Source organism: Sciurus vulgaris, assembly GCF_902686455.1.
Source record: "Sciurus vulgaris genome assembly, chromosome: 18".
NCBI lineage: Eukaryota > Metazoa > Chordata > Mammalia > Rodentia > Sciuridae > Sciurus > Sciurus vulgaris.
Window position 1 is genome coordinate 27,645,792 of NC_136479.1, and position 19,351 is coordinate 27,665,142.

At 40.4% G+C, this 19,351-nt stretch overlaps 2 protein-coding genes across 2 annotated transcripts in view; one reads left to right on the top strand and one right to left on the bottom strand.

Annotated features, from left to right (window-relative positions):
• Positions 1–14,234, top strand: part of RBAK (RB associated KRAB zinc finger) — an 89,327-nt gene extending 75,093 nt beyond the window's left edge. Inside the window, exons 3-5 of the mRNA XM_079120685.1 lie at positions 6,766–6,892; positions 7,172–7,273; positions 8,096–14,234. Coding sequence (XP_078976811.1) covers positions 6,766–6,892; positions 7,172–7,273; positions 8,096–9,987 — 2,121 coding nt within the window. The 3' untranslated portion in view covers positions 9,988–14,234. The remainder of the gene's footprint in view (positions 1–6,765; positions 6,893–7,171; positions 7,274–8,095) is intronic.
• On the bottom strand, positions 1,807–3,634 carry LOC306649605 (GTPase NRas-like). The gene has a single exon (XM_079120686.1). It carries the CDS (start codon positions 3,514–3,516, stop codon positions 2,947–2,949), a length of 570 nt encoding a protein of 189 aa, XP_078976812.1. The 5' UTR covers positions 3,517–3,634; the 3' UTR covers positions 1,807–2,946.
• Positions 14,235–19,351: the final 5,117 nt, after the last annotated feature.

Below are 19,351 nucleotides of genomic sequence, written 5' to 3' on the forward strand. Positions count from 1 at the left end.
ATCTCTCTAAAAGTTTTCCTTTATCCTTGCTTTCAAGTCAAAACAAAATTCACAGCAGTTTAAAGGATGATGAAAGATTAAACAGGGGTCCCACCAAAAGAGAGAGAGAGAGAGAGAGAGAGAGAGAGAGAGAGAGAGATTAATTTTACCTATTAAATTCCTAAAGAAAAACGAAGTATAATGTATTACTAAGTTAACATTCCATAGTAAGCTACTGGAGCAAATACAGCATTTAACAGATTCATTTACAGATTAAGCATGGTAGCTTTAGACAGAACATCTTTATTTTCACACTGTCCAATGTGCAACCTTTAAAAAACAAAACAAAACCATAATGGAATATGTAATCTATGACAGCTGGCCAGGCACTTAAATCGGGGAAAGTGACCTTGAGACTTTGAGGTAAAACAATTATTTTCATTAATCACATATTCTAAAAACTGTATTTTATACCACACTAACTGAACTTAGTCAGCTTTTAACTCTTAAGTTTGTCATTCTGTTGTGCCAAAATTCACACCGAAGTGCAACTTCTTAAAAGCTATTAAAGAACATTTTCAAGTCTGAATTTTGGCCCCATTTCTCTACTTCTGTGCTTAGAACATATCTGACCAAACTATAGATACATACACACAAGGGCTAAGGCCACAAGAGCCCAAAAGGAGTAACTAATCTTTCTCCCTAATTTGACATTAAATTTAAAAGACTTTTTAGATTCACACTGCCAGTCACATAGACACAAAAAAGTACAAATGAGGTGATAAGTCCCAATATAACTTCAGGAAAAAGACAGAGCAAGAGGAGCAGACACAAAACAGCACAGTTTCCATTTATAAATGACAAGCCTACTGTGAATGCTCCCAGCATTAGCACTAAGGAGCACAACTCCAAGTTTATTATACTCTGGGTGTGTTTTTCTTCCAACTCTTCTGAACTCATTTATGGGTAATGAGGAGTTTGCTTAATAAATGAAAATTCATATTAGAAGACAAAAACCTCAAAATGTTCAGACATTAGAACAGTAAATGGCCATTCTGGAATTAGTCCTTTATCAAAAGTTATCCAAATCTATTTTTCATTATAATTCCTAGGGCTGGCAATGTAGCTCAGGAGTAGAGTGCATGGTTAGCATGTATAAGGCCCTGGGTTCGATCCCCATGCCACCAAAAATAGAAAATTATCAAGGTATTATCTACAAAAGGAAATACTATTCCTCCATATCCTCCTAATAATTAATCACATTTCTATTCATTTCTCAGATAGCAATTTCATTCCAAAGGCTACTTCATGTTTTGAACAAACTCATCAGCTTTTGCTGTTTATTATGAAGACTAATTTATCAACATCTATTTAAAGTCCTTCAGAGAACATTATAAGTTTAAAAACATTTGATTTGAGGCACCCTCATTCTCAAAAAGATGAAAAAAAATTGACTTAGTTTCAAAGTTGTTTAAAAAAAAAAAAAGGGGGGGGGGAGGTTAAAATATAAAGACTCCTAAGCTGATCCTCCTTAAAATATCAAACTTTTCTAGTCAAAGTAGAGGACTCATGCTTATTAATCTCTTCTTTCCTTGCAGGATTAATAGCAGGCATCCAACAAAACTACTAGCTGGAGTTACTGGTCCAGGGAGCAAATGTGGAAGAATTTTTCTCTGCATGATGCTACCTGGCTTGTTCAAGTTTTGAAACTGTGACCCTGGTCCATTAGCACCATGCTTTACTCAACTGAAATAATTAATCAAGCCTCTGTTGGTGTGGGATAAGGGGCAGAGAATAGGGTGAGAAGGGGATATATATACACACTGAGAGACTATGATATGCAGAGAAAATGTAATCTGTTAATATACTATATTTGAGGTTTGAAAATCACTGATTACAGCTATAACATCACATCAAATTTTTATAATATTTGAATAACTGCAAATGTAGAGCTTTCTGGTATGACCCAAATTTGAATATAAATGGAAGTTCATTGAACATGATATTATCCATAAGCTAAAAGAAACAAATTGTATACATTTATAGGTAGTCACCTACCAAAAAAGACTAGATAAAAATTAAGTGAAATTATTCATAATTGCTTCCAGTTTCATTTTTCCGCAGAGGAAAGCTCCAAATAGGCCTCTGGAAAATCATCTTCACATAAGAAATGGCATCTGCTAACGTCTAGGTATATCTTTCCTTCAAAGGTAGATGGGTCAGAAATATTCATTTTCATGTATAATGGTTTTTGAGACATCTATTCCAGTGAAGTATTATAAGAAAGTCTACAAATCACTTCTAGGGAAAAGGCACTTTGTTGTGAAAGGTGGATTTAATTTCATGAAAGTTGAGAAGACTACGATAGACTCCAAAGTCAGCATTCACTTTTGTATTTATGAATATAGTGCAGATGCCAGTTTATAGACTATAGCTGATAACATTACAAATAAACCAATCTGCAAAATTAATTATATTCTTGGCAAAAATGTAATGTATGACATTTCTCCAAAAGCTAATATAGGTCTAAGTTCAACAGTAAAAAGAAAAAAAAGAAAAAGAAAAAAATCACCAGCAGTTGCTACTTTAGAGCTCGAGAAACTGTTTTCAACAGAATTTCATGTCTAGTTTGGTTCTGTTTCAGAGCATGAATTGACTTTCAGATGAAAAACTTGGGTGGTGGAGATGTGTTTGTTTCTATAGGGAAGAACCCAGGGCGCAAAACTATTGGGGAATAACAAGAGCTGCATTTCTCTGGTCAGACAACCAAGTGAGGAGGTAGTTATTCTGAAAAGTTCTCAAGCAAAGACTGTTGTGTTCATCTACTGAGAGTTGGGGAAGTAGCAGGAGTTTCTCCGAGATGAAGAGAGTAACAGGCATACTTCTCCTCCAGGGAAGTCAGGACCAGGGTATCAGTGCAGCTTGAAAGTGGCTCTTTTTTGATGATAGAACTTTGTAAATATCTTGTTACATCACCACACATAGCAAACCCATACAACCTTGAGTCCCATCATCACTGCTGTTGAGTTTTTTCATTCGGTACTGGCGTATTTCTCTTACCAGTGTGTAGAAAGCATCTTCAACACCCTGTCTGGTCTTGGCTGAGGTTTCAATGAACGGTATCCCGTAACTCTTGGCCAGTTCATGGGCTTGTTTTGTGTCAACTGTTCTTGTTGGCAAATCACACTTGTTTCCTACCAGCACCATAGGTACATCATCTGAATCTTTTACTCGCTTAATCTGCTCCCTGTAGAGATTAATATCTGCAAATGATTTGCTATTATTGATGGCAAATACACAAAGGAAGCCTTCGCCTGTCCTCATGTACTGGTCTCTCATGGCACTGTACTCCTCTTGTCCAGCTGTATCCAGTATGTCCAATAGACAGGTTTCACCATCTATTACCACCTGTTTTCGGTAAGAATCCTCTATGGTGGGATCATATTCATCCACAAAATGGTTCTGGATTAGCTGAATTGTCAGTGCGCTTTTACCCACACCACCTGCTCCAACCATCACCAGTTTGTACTCGGTCATTTCACACCAGCAAGAACCTCAAGCTCTGCTGCCCCCGCTTCGGAAGGATTTAGGGCCTCCACCAGGAAAAATGCTGGAGACCCCGGAACCACCATGAACAGCCCCCACCAGGGAGCGGCACTTCAAGAGTCTACTTTCTATGAGGGAATTTGTCAGCTCATTTCTTGCCTGATCCAACTTGGATTTCTGTTTGAAGTAGCAGCTCTACCTTTGCTGTCTCAGGGGGTCAGTCTGGGGTCCTGCACAGTTGTGACTGCACTGGTGGGTGTCCACCTGGGGTTGATGCATCTTTTATAATAGAATGTAACATGTTCACTGAGTACTTGCCTTTTTATGTTTTAAGTCTGAAGATCTGCTTCTTACAGAAACACTGAAAACCCTTGCTTGCTGATGTTTCACTAAGGTTTGAGTGTTTTAAAGAAACTGTTTTCCTAGGTAATAAATTGTCTTGCTTTTCTGAAAGTATCTTTAAAGTGCCATAGGCTTAAATAATATTTCAGCTTGCTATACAGTTATAAGTTCTGACTCTTATATTTCTCTTTTAAATTTGTGGGCAGTTCTCCATTGTATTCTATCAGATGAGAAGTAGAATGTCAGTTACCAGGATAAATTGCTTTTTTTTTTCCTGCTAACATTTTAGGAATTTTTTGGTACTAGGGGTTGAACCCAGGATGCTTTACCACTGAGCTACATCCCCAGCCCTTCTTGTGTTTTATTTTGAGACAGGGTCTCACTAAGTTGCTGAGGCTGGCCTTGAACTTGCAATCCTCTTGCCTCAACCTTCTAAGTCACTAGGATTACGAGTATGCCGCCACACCCGGCTTTTAGGACTTTTAAACTTTAGTTTTTTGTTTTATTTTGGAAGCACCAGTGATCAAACCCAGGACTTTGCCTATGCAGAGCAAATGCTCTTCCACTGAGCTACATCCTGAGCCCTCAATTTTAAGATATTTTATCAGGAAATTTCTAGGTCTCTGTATTTTCTTCCCCAGTATTCTTCAGCCCTTTAGATGAGAAGGCTTGTGTGTCTCCTCACCTGTGTTGTGTTTTCAGTTCTGTCTTTAGTTATTTCTTTTTGTCCATCCTTGGTGTTCTCTATGAAAATGCTGAGCCTGTTGAATCTGACTTTTGTGTCCCAAATTTGCTTTCATCACTTCCATTTCTATTTTCTGACAGATTTCCTAAGTTATACATTTTATGTCCCATTTGTTAATCAAGTTTCTTATATGAGGGTTTTTAAAGCAGTTCAGCAATCCAGTCTTTATACTCTTTAAGTATTCTCCAATATTTCTTAGCAGGATATTCTTATTTTATGCAAGCAGTATCCTGCTTAAATCATTTAAAAATGTGAACCAGTATATAGAATCTAAGTTCTGCTTCCTTTATGAATTTGGTTTTGTCAATGTTGGGTTGTTCATCGTGATGCTTATCTTTTATTCACCCTGTTTTCCTCAACTGATGATTCTTGATTTTCTGATTATTAAGAGAATAATTATTAATAGCTAACATTCACGTCCTCAAATAATCACACTATTTGGTTCCTTCTTCCCCTATGGAGAGAATGGCTGCAGAGTATTGAAGTAAATAGGGAGGGATACATAGTTGGGCATCTTTCCATTTTGTCAAGGTGGTGAATTAATACAGTTAATTTGCTCGAGTTTCTTTAAGAACTTTGAGCTCTGTTGCTTTGGGAATACTTTTTTAGGAGTCTGCCTTTAGGGAAAAGAATACTTGTCCAATGTAGATAGAGTTGAACATATATGTACTGATTTTCCTGAGACAGTCTTGGATTGCACCTATATTCCAGATGTCCCACGTGGTTTATCATTTGTCCCAGACAGAAGTTTCCTCTGTGGATAGTGCATATATGGTTGTCCTAGTGACGGAGGTCTGGTATGATGTGCTCTGCCATGTCTCTGGTTGCACTGCCATATCCATAGGGTTCTTACCAGATCCACCATTCATCTAGCTGTTCTGTATCCAGAAATCAGATCACCATGTGAGCTACTCAGGAACATTTCTCCGTCAGCCAATCACTGTGCTACCCACAAGAGCCCTAGGCCTTGCCATGGACCTGGAGATCCTCAAGGGCTCTGCTGGAAAACCTGCTGTTTGCTTTGGCTGCAGCCTCTTAGCCCCTGTATAGAGTTGTGTGTCTCATGACTCCAGGTTCTTTTTTTTTTTTTCTTTTTTTGTCTTTTACTTTTCTTTGGACCTCAAAGATGCCCTCAGAGAAATTCCTGATTTCCTAGCCTCTGCGTTCCAGTGCTCTTAGGAGAATGAAATCTATTTTTCTGTTTGATCTAGACTTTTTTGTTTCTTTTTGAGGCAAGAAAATCATTGTGTACATTCACTTTACCCTCTTGAATGACATTTGACCCTTATTGTCTCAATAATCTGTCCTTAGGAAAGCACCTTCTTGGTGTCTTTTGACCTGTTCTATACCAACCTCTTAAACATTGATGCTGCTTCAGTTTTTGCCATTGGTATTTAAGACTTCATCATCATCTTTTAACCTCAATTGTGTAGAATAAATACATAGTTAATACCTAGGGACTTCAAATTAACCAAATCTGTGAAGCATAATTTGGGAGTATAAACTTAAAATAGTTTGGTTTCCTTTTGTTAAACCACTCTTCACCTTGAATGCACCACTCTATAATACCTTTGGTTATTCATCAAACAAAAAGCACACATTACTGCAAGAATGAGATGTTTGAGATAAGATGAAAGAGGTAAAAAAAAAAAAAACTTCATTTTGCAGATGGCCAAAAGTAACTGGCTGTGTAGATAAAAGAGGCAGAAGATCAAAGATGTGGAACTGGGTGACAGCACCAGAACAGTGATGGGAAGGAAAGAGACAGGGCCCAGTTTTGGTTGCTACACCATGAAGGGGTCCAGGAGAAGGAAAGGACCAGCCAGCAAAGGAACTGAAGGAAGTGAGAAGGAGTAAAATGCATGTTTGTTTACACGTGTATCTTCATCAGGCCGTCTGCTTTTTGAGAGTAGGAATGGTGTCGGAAACTCAGTTCATTGGTAAAATGGTTGTTTCTTGGTTTTTAATTTTGCTTTTTTGTTTCTTACATATTAAAGAACTCAAAGGCAATATGTTTCCAATAAGTTTGTGTTTCCTCCACAGTCCAAAATATAAAATAAGGTGTACAGTGTTTGTAGTTAACTTTACCAGTGAGCTTGGGAAGATCTTGTCTCTGTTCACATCTTCCAGTTCTGATTGTGGTACCACTGCAGGGGCCAGTGTCATTCAGGGATGTGGCTGTGGACTTCACTCAAGAGGAGTGGCAGCAGCTGGACCCTGAAGAGAAGATGACGTACAGGGATGTGATGCTGGAGAACTACAGCAACCTTGTCTCTGTGGGTGAGGACAGCTTGCATTCTCAACACTTGAAGTTTGAAGATTTTGCCTTTGTAAAGGAGCAAGTGATAAGACCTTTTATTTCCTCTTGGGCATAGGTTGAATATTTGTATCTCTTTCTCCATTGAGAGGTTCTAATTTTTTAAGGTAAAAAGATGGGGTGCTTTGTTATGCAGCCTGTGGGGCAGTGTCATCCTCAGTGTCATAGATTCTGAGGACAGCCAGCTAGTCTGAGTGCTTCTCCATTTCTAGTCTGAGTCCTTCTTCATTTCTTGTTAACAGGGTATGATGTAACCAAACCAAATGTGATCATTAAGTTGGAGCAGGGAGAAGAGCCATGGACAATAGAAGATGATGATGACTTCCCCTGTCAAAGTCATTCAGGTCAGTAAATAGAGTATCCAGCTTTTTAAAATGGTCATAGGGGCAACTTTGGAATTTGATATTTAAAGAAGTATTATGGTAGGGACATAACTGGCTTGGGGAGTTTATGCCAGCAAATTCAAAGAATGTTAATGGTTAAACTTAATGAGCATTTGTTTTGTGTCATAGACTATTCTAATCCCAGGTTATAGGACTATCTCCAAACATGAGGAAACTGGAACTTTTAGAATATGTGTTTGGATTTATATGCAGTGTAGAAAGGCAAAGGTTTGGGAAGGGTCTAGGTGAGTAATAGTATTGGTATGAAGTGACAGCTTGCGATTTAATATAAATTATAATCTATTTCTTCTAAACATAATCCAAACTTGAATGTATTCTTTGCATATTCACCCAGTAATAGTTCTTGACCTCCTTTGCTCTAAGTCCTTCCATTTCTGCCTGAATCTAGCACTTTTTCAATGACTTTGTCCTCGCTTCTCAGGTCTTGAGTTTGTTTTATCTTTACTACTGAAGTTTTAAACGCTATAGTTACATAGTAATAAAGTACTAGTATTCAATGTGAATTAACTCCTCTTATTTTTAAATGCACTGAGTCCCATCCTGTCCCATTCCTTCCTCATTTCCTTCCACCCCACCCTGTGTATGTGTGTATTCTGTCACAAATCAAAGAAAAAGAGACCTATACACTCATTTATTCTTATTTGTGGAGATTGACCCTAAAGCCAGAATCAGCCCTACAAATAAGACACTTAAATACCATTCCCATTTCTGTTAGTTGTGTGTTCAGATTCACATGATCTGTTTAATCTTATTCCTTTTCAGAAGTTTGGAAAGTTGATGACATGGTAGAGAGAATCCAAGAAAATGAAGATCAACATTCAAGGCAAGCTGGTGACATGAACAGCCAAACTCTGATGGATGATAGAGGAGATGCTTTTGATGAAACTTATGTGGATACACACTGTGTTCTTTCAGGCATAAATGCTCACAGTTGTGTTTCCTGTGGGAAGAATTTAGAATCTGTTTCACAATTAATTAGTAGTGATGGAAGTTATGCCAGAAAGAAACCTGATGAGTGTAATGAGTGTGGAAAAACTTGTCATGGAGTGAAGTCCTATGAGTTCAATCACAATGGGGATACCTGTTCTCAAAGTGAAGAAAGCATTCTGCAGAAATCCTTTGAATACGACGAGTGCATGGAAGCCTTAGACAATGAAGCTGTTTTTATTGCTCACGAGAGAGCTTATATGGGGGAGAAGCCCTATGAATGGGACGATTCTGGACCAGATTTCATCCAGATGTCAAATTTTAATGCCTATCAGAGGTCACAGATGGAAATGAAGCCCTTTGAATGCACAGAATGTGGAAAGTCTTTCTGTAAAAAGTCTAAATTCATCATTCATCAGAGGGCTCATACAGGAGAGAAGCCCTATGAATGTAATGTGTGTGGGAAGTCCTTTAGTCAAAAGGGAACTCTCACTGTACATAGGAGATCACACTTAGAGGAGAAGCCCTATAAGTGTACTGAATGTGGGAAAACCTTCTGTCAGAAGTTACATCTCACACAGCATCTGAGAACCCATTCAGGAGAGAAGCCCTATGAATGTAATGAGTGTGGGAAAACCTTCTGTCAAAAAACGCATCTCACCCTACACCAGAGAAACCATTCAGGAGAGAGACCATATCCATGTAACGAATGCGGGAAGTCCTTTTCCCGCAAGTCAGCCCTCAGTGACCATCAGAGAACGCACACAGGAGAGAAACTTTATAAATGTAATGAGTGTGGGAAATCCTACTACCGAAAGTCCACTCTCATTACACATCAGAGAACACACACAGGAGAGAAACCCTATCAGTGTAGTGAATGTGGGAAGTTCTTTTCTCGGGTGTCATACCTCACTATACATTATAGGAGTCATTTAGAAGAGAAACCTTATGAGTGTACCGAATGTGGCAAAACTTTCAATTTAAATTCAGCCTTCATTAGGCATCGGAAAGTACACACAGAAGAGAAACTCCATGAGTGTAGTGAATGTGGAAAGTTCTCTCAGTTGCCGTATCTCACTGATCATCATACAACCCATTTAGAAGAGAAACCCTATGAATGTAATGAATGTGGGAAAACCTTCCTTGAAAATTCAGCCTTCAGTGAGCTCCAGGCACTCCCAGAAGGGGAGAAAACCTATGAATGTAATATATGTGGAAAATCGTTCTCTGATTTGTCATACTATACCATTCATTACAGAGGCCATGCAGAAGAGAAACCCTTTGGATGCAACGAATGTGGGAAAACCTTCTCCCATAACTCATCCCTCTTTAGACATCAAAGAGTACACACAGGCGAGAAGCCCTATGAATGTTACGAATGTGGAAAATTCTTCTCTCAGAAGTCATATCTGACTATTCACCATCGGATTCATTCAGGAGAGAAACCCTATGAATGTAGTAAATGTGGGAAAGTCTTCTCTCGGATGTCAAACCTCACTGTACACTACAGAAGCCATTCAGGAGAGAAACCCTATGAATGTAATGAGTGTGGGAAAGTCTTTTCTCAGAAGTCGTACCTCACTGTACATTACAGAACTCATTCAGGAGAGAAACCTTATGAATGTAATGAATGTGGGAAAAAATTCCACCACAGATCAGCCTTCAATAGCCATCAGAGAATTCATAAAAGAGGGAATATGAATGTACTTGATGTGGAAAACCTCTAAAGTAAAATCTCAATTTTTAGAAAAACAAATATGGGAAACCCAATATTGTTCATCTGAGTGTTCATGTTCCTGAATGGGGAAATGCACTGAGTTGCTAGATCCACTTTAATCTGAATTTTCAGAGAAGAATCCCTAAAAGTGCAACAAGAAGCAGATACTTCAGCAAGACCATACAGCTCATGGAACACCAGATAATTTATACAGAGGCAGAATTTTACAAATATTTAATATTTATTTTGGATTTAAAGTGTATTTACGTATCAGGGAGTCATACTAAGGAGAAATATGTCAATATGATGAATGTGTAAAACATTATCTTGGAAGTTGTAATGCCAAAAGCCATATTTCTAAGGTAGAAACAGGTGTTTATAGGAAAGATACCAGAAGCTCTCAGCTCTGAATAGATCTTCATTGGATAAAATGAAGTTTAAAAATCATCAGGAGTTAGTCAATCATGAGAACAGTAGCATTAAATAAATGTATGGCATTTCTTATCATGTTTTAAAATGCAGTCTAATGATAGTTCTATGCAAGTTTGGATTTGAATAATTTTTATGAAAAGTCAGTATTTCTTGAGTATTAGAATGGCAAAATGTACAAATAGGACATATTGTGAGTGAGATAATATTTGATAGGTATAAAATAATGAAGTACATAATTTTCTATTCTTAGTGGAATTTACAAGTGGAATTTTAGTGAATGCCTGCCTCATCACTAGAGGGGAGAGTGGTTTTTGTAAAGTTTTCAACTGTACATGAGCAAAAAAGAAAAAATTAAAAACACTTTTGATAAACTATGCATATATAATTTGGAATTGAGTTTCAGTGAGAGTGAAACTGCTCTGTTCATATATACAAAGTATCCCAGCTCCCTCATACCACTCTTGTTTCCTAATCCACAAATTTGAGTGTGTTGAGTGTCAGTATTATGTAATTCAGAAATTTTTGTCCACATTTTTATCTCATCCAGATAGGGTGAGGTGACATTTTGTGTTTTGAGTCATTCCCAGTATTTCAGAACAAATAAGTTTCTATTTGACATTTTTTGGTTTGTTGACTTAGTGTTCTTTCCTCATTTCTTGCTAGAAGAGTTTGGCTGCCCACCATTGTTTCATATGGCACAGACAGTAAATCCTGATTATTCTTAGCCAATAGTGACAATTCCATGCTGATTGCCAGTACAGTAGTGGGGGACATGTTCCAAAACCCTGAATGGATGCCTGAGACCATGGATACTACCAAACCTTATAGGTGCTGTGATACTGCTACAGTCTATGTGATGACTATGCTGACTGCAGGTAGCATTTGCAGTGTGGATCACCGGACAAAGCAATGATTCACTTCCCAGGCATGAGCGAGCAAGATTTAATCACTCAGAATGTTACGCTGCTCAAAGCTTAGGAATTATTTCTGAAATTTTTCATTTAATGTTTTTGAACTGTAGTCAGTCGCAAATAACAGACCATAAAAGCAAAATCTCAGGTATGGAAGGATTACTGTAACTTTAATAGTGATCACATGACCCAAACCAGAACAAATAAAAATGGAGATGGATTTATTCTAGAAAAGGAATAAGATAGCAGTGTCATACTCCAAGAATGCAAGGTGGCTAAATATTCAAAAGTGGAGATCTAGCTCATTAGTGGAGTGCTTGCCTAGCAAGCACAAGGCCCTGGGTTCCATCCCCAGCACCACCCAAAAAAAAAAAAGAAAGAAACCAGTGATCACATGAAGAAAAGTGATCTGGTATGTAGAAAATTAATGTGAAATTAATATCCATTATTATCTCAGCTGAATACAGTTGAACTGTCTTAATTGGATAAAGAGCATAACTTAAACTACAACAGCATACTTAATGAAAAAATTTTCTGCCAAGATGAAAAAATAAATTAGGATATTCATTATCACCAATTTTTACTCAATAATATGTAGGATAACCTAGCCAGGAAAGGGAGGCAAGTACAGAAAAGGCATAAGGATTGGAAAGAAAGTAAAACCTCTGCAGATGATGGGATTTTGCACATAAATATTCAGAGAAATGTACAGATAATTAGAATTAATGAGTAAATTGACGATTGGGGGAGTATCTCAGTGGCAGAGTACAAGTCTAGCATGCGTGAAGCTCTGGGTATGATCCCCATCTCTGCAAAAAAAAAAGAAAGAGAAAAGAAAAAGAGCAAGGTCCCTGAACCTGAGGTCATTTTGCAAAAAATCTCTTTTACTATACCAGCAAACAAAATAAAAAATTTAAAAGCAATACCACTTACAAAAATCCTCAAGTGCCTAAGGGAAAATTTAACATTTTCAAGAACTTTATCCAGGAAAAAAACAGCACAGTGAGAGGGATTTATATTGTTTGCAGATTTCAGAACAATGTCAGTTTTCCCTAAATTAACTCATATTCAGTGCAATTTAAAATCCTAGAAAGTTCTTTAGGGAAATTAACGAGCTAATTTGAAAGTATATGAATAAAGGGCCAATAACAGTCAAGGCTGTCTTGGAAAATAGAGCTGGGGAATTTTTATTCCCTTGTACCAATACCTGCTATAAAGCCATAATATTATCATCATGGTGTGATAACTGGCACAAAGAAAACACCAACAGAACAGAATATAAGGATTCCAGAAATAGACCCTGCATACACAGTTGTGCAGAAGTGGTGGTGACGTGCAGTGGGGAGAAGGGTATTTTTCCAGTAAGTTTTTTTCCATCGAATTATGTAATTTTAACAGTGGAGAAATCAATTTTGGATGGATTGTAGATCTAAATATGAAATGTACATTTTATGAAGAAAACCTTAGAAACTTAAAACCTTAGTTTAAGCAAAGTTTTCTTAAGATCCAAAAACATTAAGCCATAAAAGTCTGTTAATTTGGATATACTAACTTTAAGAACTTTTTATTAGACACCATTAAGAAGGTGAGTAGGAAGCTAAAAGGTACAAGATAACAGATGTGCTTCATATGTGTGACAATTGATTAGAAAAAGCATTGGTACTTTTTTAAAAATAAGGAACCAGATAGCAAATGTTTTGGGCTTTGCCACAACTGCCTGACTTTGCTGTTATAAAATTAGCCAAATACACTTCATAAATAAATGTGCATAACTGTTTTCCAATAAAGCTTTATTTGCAAGCACAATGGACAGTCAGGATTTTGCCTGCAGCCCGTTGCTTTCTGGTGTTTTATCTGGAATATAAAGGAACACCTACAGTCAACGAAGGGGAACATGGGCTAAAGATCTGGTTGTCTGCTTCACAAAAGATGACATCCAGATGGCCAGTGAATTTTAGCTTTTTTTTTTTTTTTTAATCAGGGAAGTGGAAATTTTAAATACTATTATTACTACCCACCCTCTGAGATGGTTAAAATGGAAGGCATGGGAAAGCATGAGGTTTAGTAAGGATGTAAGCAACAGGAATTCTGTACTAGTGAAATTGCCATCTGATAAAACCCATTTTGGAAAGTTGGCACTTAACAGCTAAACATGGGTATAGCCCTTACCCAAACCAGGCAGACACACATGTATGTATCCACCGAAGGACAGGTGCTTAAATATGCATATTATGAAATGAAAAACCCAGAATCATCTTAAGGCATGTAATAAAATGAATAAAGTGGTATATTTTCACAGTAAAATACTGTAGAACATTGAGAATGAATGGACTTTTAAGTCCACAGAGCAATGGTTGCTGAATGTCACAATAAAGAAATCCAGACATGCAAGTATATTACATGATACTATGTATGAAGTATACTACATGATACTAAGTATGAAGACAGGCAGAACTTGTCTATGCAGTTAGAAATCCACAGCCTTGGCCAGGGTTTAACAAGGGTGTTTATCTGGTGCTGATAATTGTTTCTAAATCTGGGTGCTGAATGTCTGTTCTGAGGTCTGTACTTAAGATATGTGTATTTTTCTGCATGTATATTACACTTTGATAAAAAGTTTTTTAAAAAATCAAATGGCTAGTTCACTCTTTCAAGATATTTTTCTAAATGTATGTGAATATACTACATAACAGGAATTAATTGGTAGATTTTGCATAATTCAGTGTAGGAAATATTTGCAGTAGTTTTAATGGCATCTACTAAGATTTCCTGCACTCTGTCCTTAAAGCTTACCATGGTGTATATTTTAAGGAAAGGGTTAAAGGGTCATTACCTATTTTGTCATTCCACACTTTTGCATATATAATATGGGTCTGAGCTGCCTCTTCAATAAAGAAGCTAATGTGTACCATTTCATATTTTGTCAAATTGTTTTTCACATTTCTGAATTTGAGATACATCTTAACCATTACCATAAAGATCACCTTTCTTTGGGGTAAATAAAAATAATTGTCAGTTTGATGAAGTGTTTAAAAGGTGTTCAGTTAACCCTTTCAGTAAATTAAGACACATAGGTATTAACAGCACAAATAGAAGAAGTGAAAGAAACCATCTATTTTCAAGATTTTGCACCCATTTAAAAAAAAAAAAAAAAAAAAAAAAGCACCTAGGGAGAGGAGCTGCCTGAGCTTATAAAGAGCAGGAGCAAATGACATTTACTGTAATGGACTACACTTTCTGGTTTGCATTTCTCATCATGGATCAAGCTTGAAGTGTGAGATCTATAATGCGTGACCTGCTGGAGGAGGAGAAATGGGGTTGAGTGGGTCTCAGTGGTGTGACTCCCCCACACCAGCTGACTGTTCTCAGCCTATCTGCTCAAGCCCGGCTTTCCCCTTCACCACCACCAAAAACCTGATCATTTCATCATGAGATTGTCCCCATCCATTCCTATCTTTACTGCCACTTAAAAACTGATGTCAGTTGACATCAGTTTTGTCTCTGCAACATGCACATGATTTGAATGAAAGATGACGTGTCTGGGGCCAAAAATTCACTCACTCTTCCTTATTCCATCTCAAATTATGTGGCTATGTGGGGAAAACAAGCTCTTCAAAAAGGTGAAGTATACGGCCACCCCATGGTGTGGCAGTGTTCCCCAAATTCAATCCTGTGGAGGCCACAAAAGGAAATCAGCTACTCTTTTGGTCAAGAAGCAATTCAACAAAAAATAACTTCCCTTTCACATGATGGAAATAAAACTGGTTTCTGTCACTTTGGCAAACTCCCTTAGAATTGCCAATTTGTGGACAAAGAGCATGGAGTGAAAATAATGTCAAAAATCCTCTGGCAGACAGGACAGTGATGATCCCAGTAGAGGAAGGTGTGGCTCTGGGAACAGTGAAGAAGTGGCAACCTGCAAAACATATTCTGTACATTGCACCTGGTCACGCCATCGCCCAACCTGATGCTACAGTGGAAGAGAAATACGTGCACTTGGCTCAGTACCTCCAGGAGGACGCGAGCCTGGCAGGAGTAAAAAGTAGATAAAGCAAGCTCAGGTGGTCAGCCTGAAGCAGCTGCCCTGTGCTGCAAGAGCCGAGCTTTCAGACAACAGGAGAAAGTGGCGGGGGCTCCCTGTGCAGCGGGATTGTCTGGGAAGAGGCAGTGAACAGCAATCAGGCTGATGCTGTGTGGGGCCATACGTGTCCCGCATAAACAAACCCGTTCCAAGAGGCAGAACCGTGATGGGCCTTCTCCCACCCTGGGCAGCAGAAATGTGCTGGGCCTCTCTTCCAGTCAAGGAGCTCCGCACAAAGAGTGTTCTGGCAAGAATAACCAAACTTCTGAGGAATTTAGTCACAAAGAACAAACTGAACCACCTATGCTAAGCATTCCCTAAGAAATGACATTGGTAATGTGATGTAGAAATAAGTGGTTAAAAAGCAAAATGTCTAACCAATAAAAACTAGGTACATCAATTCCAAGCTGCTGCTTCCTGAGTCAGGAAGGGTAAGGACACGGTAAGTCTCCAGGTGAGTCTCCAGGGCAGGCTCAACAAATAGAGGCAGAGGACCTACCATGGGACAGGAACAGATTTCTCTCTTCCTGGACTTCCATGCCTCTCTAGACTCTGTCACAACACAGAGCACCGCAAGTCTTGGCTGGGGCATCTCTTATAGCCAGCACCAGAAAATCCAGCTTGTCCCTCTTCACCAGAAGCCCAAGCTGGAGGAGACAGGCATGTCGGTGGACCCAAACCGGCTCATAGACTTGGGCCATCCTCTGTGCTAATGCAATGGCTGCGGCGATGGTGTCTCCCAGACACTGGGAAGACCTATGGTTGGGTGAAAGGCATTGAGGCACAGGCCATCAGAGACAGGCTATTCAAGGAGGCCCACATGCAGGGGTCCTGGGACTCCCCCACCCACTCCCAAGACCCACTTCTTGTCCCTTCCTGTGTGCGCCAGCTGCTCTAGGGGATGGAGGTGGACACCCATGCCCTGACAGGAGACAGACATGCCCTCACCAGACCCCGCCCCAGCACCATTTAGAAATACATTTCTTCCTTCCAGCTAACAGTGTTGTTTCCTTTTAGGATCAGCTTCCAGGGCCTGGCCAACTAGGCTGTCTCCTCCCAATTCCAGGCCTGATCCCCCAGCCCCAGATTCTGACATCCCCAGCCCATGTGCCTGCTCCCTCCGGGACTCTCATCTCTAGATACTGTGACCTGTGACTGCCCCCCTATTATGGCTTGTTTAGATATGAAGTGTCCCTCCAAAAACTCATGTATGAGACAATGCAAGAACATTTAGAAGTTAAATGACTGGATTATGAGAGTTTTCAATTAACTGGGTGGTAATTGTAGGCTGGTAGGGTGTGGCTGCAGGAGCTGGGCCAATGTGGGTGTGCCCTTGGGGTTTATAGTCTTTATATTTTGTCTGTGGTGAGGGAAGCTAGCACTCATCCTTCTCCCCCCACACCCCCACTTTCCCTCCCTCTCTTCCTTATCTCTCCCTCTGCTTCCTGGTGCCATGTCCTTGGCTGCTTTCCTCTGCCACATCCTTCTGCCGTGATGTTCTGCCTCACCTCAGGCCCCAAGGAATGGAGTCGACCATCTATGAACTGACACCTCTGAAACTGTGAGCCCCAAAATAAACTTTTCCTCCTCTAATTGTTCTTGTCAGATCTTTTGGTCACAGCAGGGAAAGAGCTGACTAAAATGCCCTTCTTCCCCACTGTGGGGGACTTGGCTTTTACCCAAGGTCACAGAGGATTTCAGAGGAGTCGATGAGTTGGATGCAGCAGGAATTTCTGACTCCAGTCAAGAGCACCTCACACCTGAGCCCCCAGTGCCTACCCCCTTTTATAGTCCTTACTGCTTTCAGCTTCTACAATTTAAAATAGCCAGGTGCTTTCTTTAAAAGTTAAACACATACCTTAGGTAAGAACCTTAGTCACCTAGTCAACTTAGGTAAGAACCCGTTTCTTACCCCAGAGAAATGAAATGTCTCTTAAGTGGTGTGTACATGCAGCTTTAAGTGCCAAAATTCAGAAACAACCCTAATATCTGTTGGTATTAGGACAATGGACAAATCATAATGTATCCTTACAATGGAATATTCATTAATAAAAAGAATCATTGTCACATAATCTCAAGGGCATTATCCTGAGAAAAACCAGCCAAATTAAAAAAAAAAAAAAAAGCTACGTGTATAACTCCATTTTAAATGAAATCCGAGAAAAGGCAAAACAAATCTTTAATGACAGAATATGAGAAGTTGCCTGGGGGCAGGAGTGAGGGGTAGGAGGGCAAAAGCGGGCAGAGAAGTTGGGGGAGGTGAGGAATTCGTTCACCTTCCTGCCAGAGGCAGTGGCTTCGCAGGTGTGTGCCTGTGTGTCTCCGAAGGTATTGAAACCACACGCTTGCACAGTCTAGTTTCCTGGATGTCAGTCGCACCTGAGTACAGCTGCTCAAACAACGCTGGCTGTGCACGCCGAGGCCCACTCAGCAGGCCGCTGTGACCCCTGACCTTTTCTCTCCCTTGACTAGTCCTCCTGGACGCTTTGGTGTCCATGAGATCTGGGACAAGCTCCCTCTGCACTGTGGGAAAGGACAGGTAGATGGTGGTCCCCCCCATCAGGCCAGGAGAACTTGACCCCTGATCTCCCTGTCCTCCCAGGACCAGGCTGAGAGGAGTGGCCTTTGTCCTCTCTCTGTGTTGAATGCCCCCAACCTTCAGGTCTGGCTATAGTGCAGAGTTTGGGGGAAGGCATTTTAGGGGGCCCTAGCTTGATCTGGTGCCATCCATTTGTTCAATAGAGTTGCTGCCTCAGTGTCCATTTGTGGCTGGACAGAGGCTGTTCGAAACCCAGCTTGCTCGTTGCCTTTGGCCTAGGTGAAGCTCCCCCAGAGGACATGGTTGTTTGTGATCTAGCCTACAGGTTCCTCACCCTGACCCCAAACTCACAGCTGCTGACCTGATGAACCCTAACAGCCAACACAAGTCATAGCAATCAGTGTGCTCCTCCCACGGGCTTTCTTTAAACCAGTCAGTCCATGGACCCACCCCAGTCATGCCCGGGTCTTACCAGAGGCACATCCCAGTCCTCCCACTGCCCACCCACTAGGTGAGCTCCCCACTGTCTGGCAGCCCTGGGGGACACCATTCTTCCTTGTCATCCACCACTTCTGCCCTTTCCAGGGTTCTGTTGGCCAACTCTGCTTCTCCTCTCACTGCACACCTGAACTTGACCTCTCCTGGGCTGGGGCGCTCCTGAGAGGGGCTGTCTTGGTAGGAATCACCTGGACACAGGTCAGACAGAGCCACAAGGGCATCTGCTGGCATGAACGAGCTTCCCATGGGAGGGCCACCTGATCATGGGGTGGACACTTGGGCTTTGGGCCATTGGCCAGGATAAAGAAGCACCCTGGGTGGGTGGTGGGGGTGGGGTGGGACGGAAAGATAGTAGAATGAGACAGACAGTATTACCCTATGTACATGTATGATTACATGAATGGTGTGAGTCTACATCGTGCACAACCATAGAAATGAAAAGTTGTACGTACCCCATTTGTGTACAATGAATCAAGATGCAGTCTGTAAAAGTAATTTTAATAAAAGATTAAAAATAATAATGAAAAAAAAAAAAAAGCATCCATGGCCACCTCTCTGGAGCACCGTCAGGACAGGGCTAGAGCTTGTATCTAGTCCCCAGAGAGACCCCAAGACCAAATTAGAAAGAGCCGACAGCACCCGGCAAGGCGGAGAGTGGCTCCCCACCCAGGATGTGTTGGGCGGCTTTCAGGGAATGTGCAGGCCCCTGGCCGGCTTGTGCTTCATTTTAACTGAAACATCCTGAGCAGTCACTTCCAGATATGGCGCTTGGTGGCTCCATCCACCATCCCAGAATGGGCTGTTCTCCACTTCCCAGGGTGAGCAAGCTGGAAAGATTCCCCCCACCCCATGATCCTGATTCCAAGCTCCTGGGGCTCTGGAGAGCGGGGAGTTTCTTGCGGAGATACTCGTA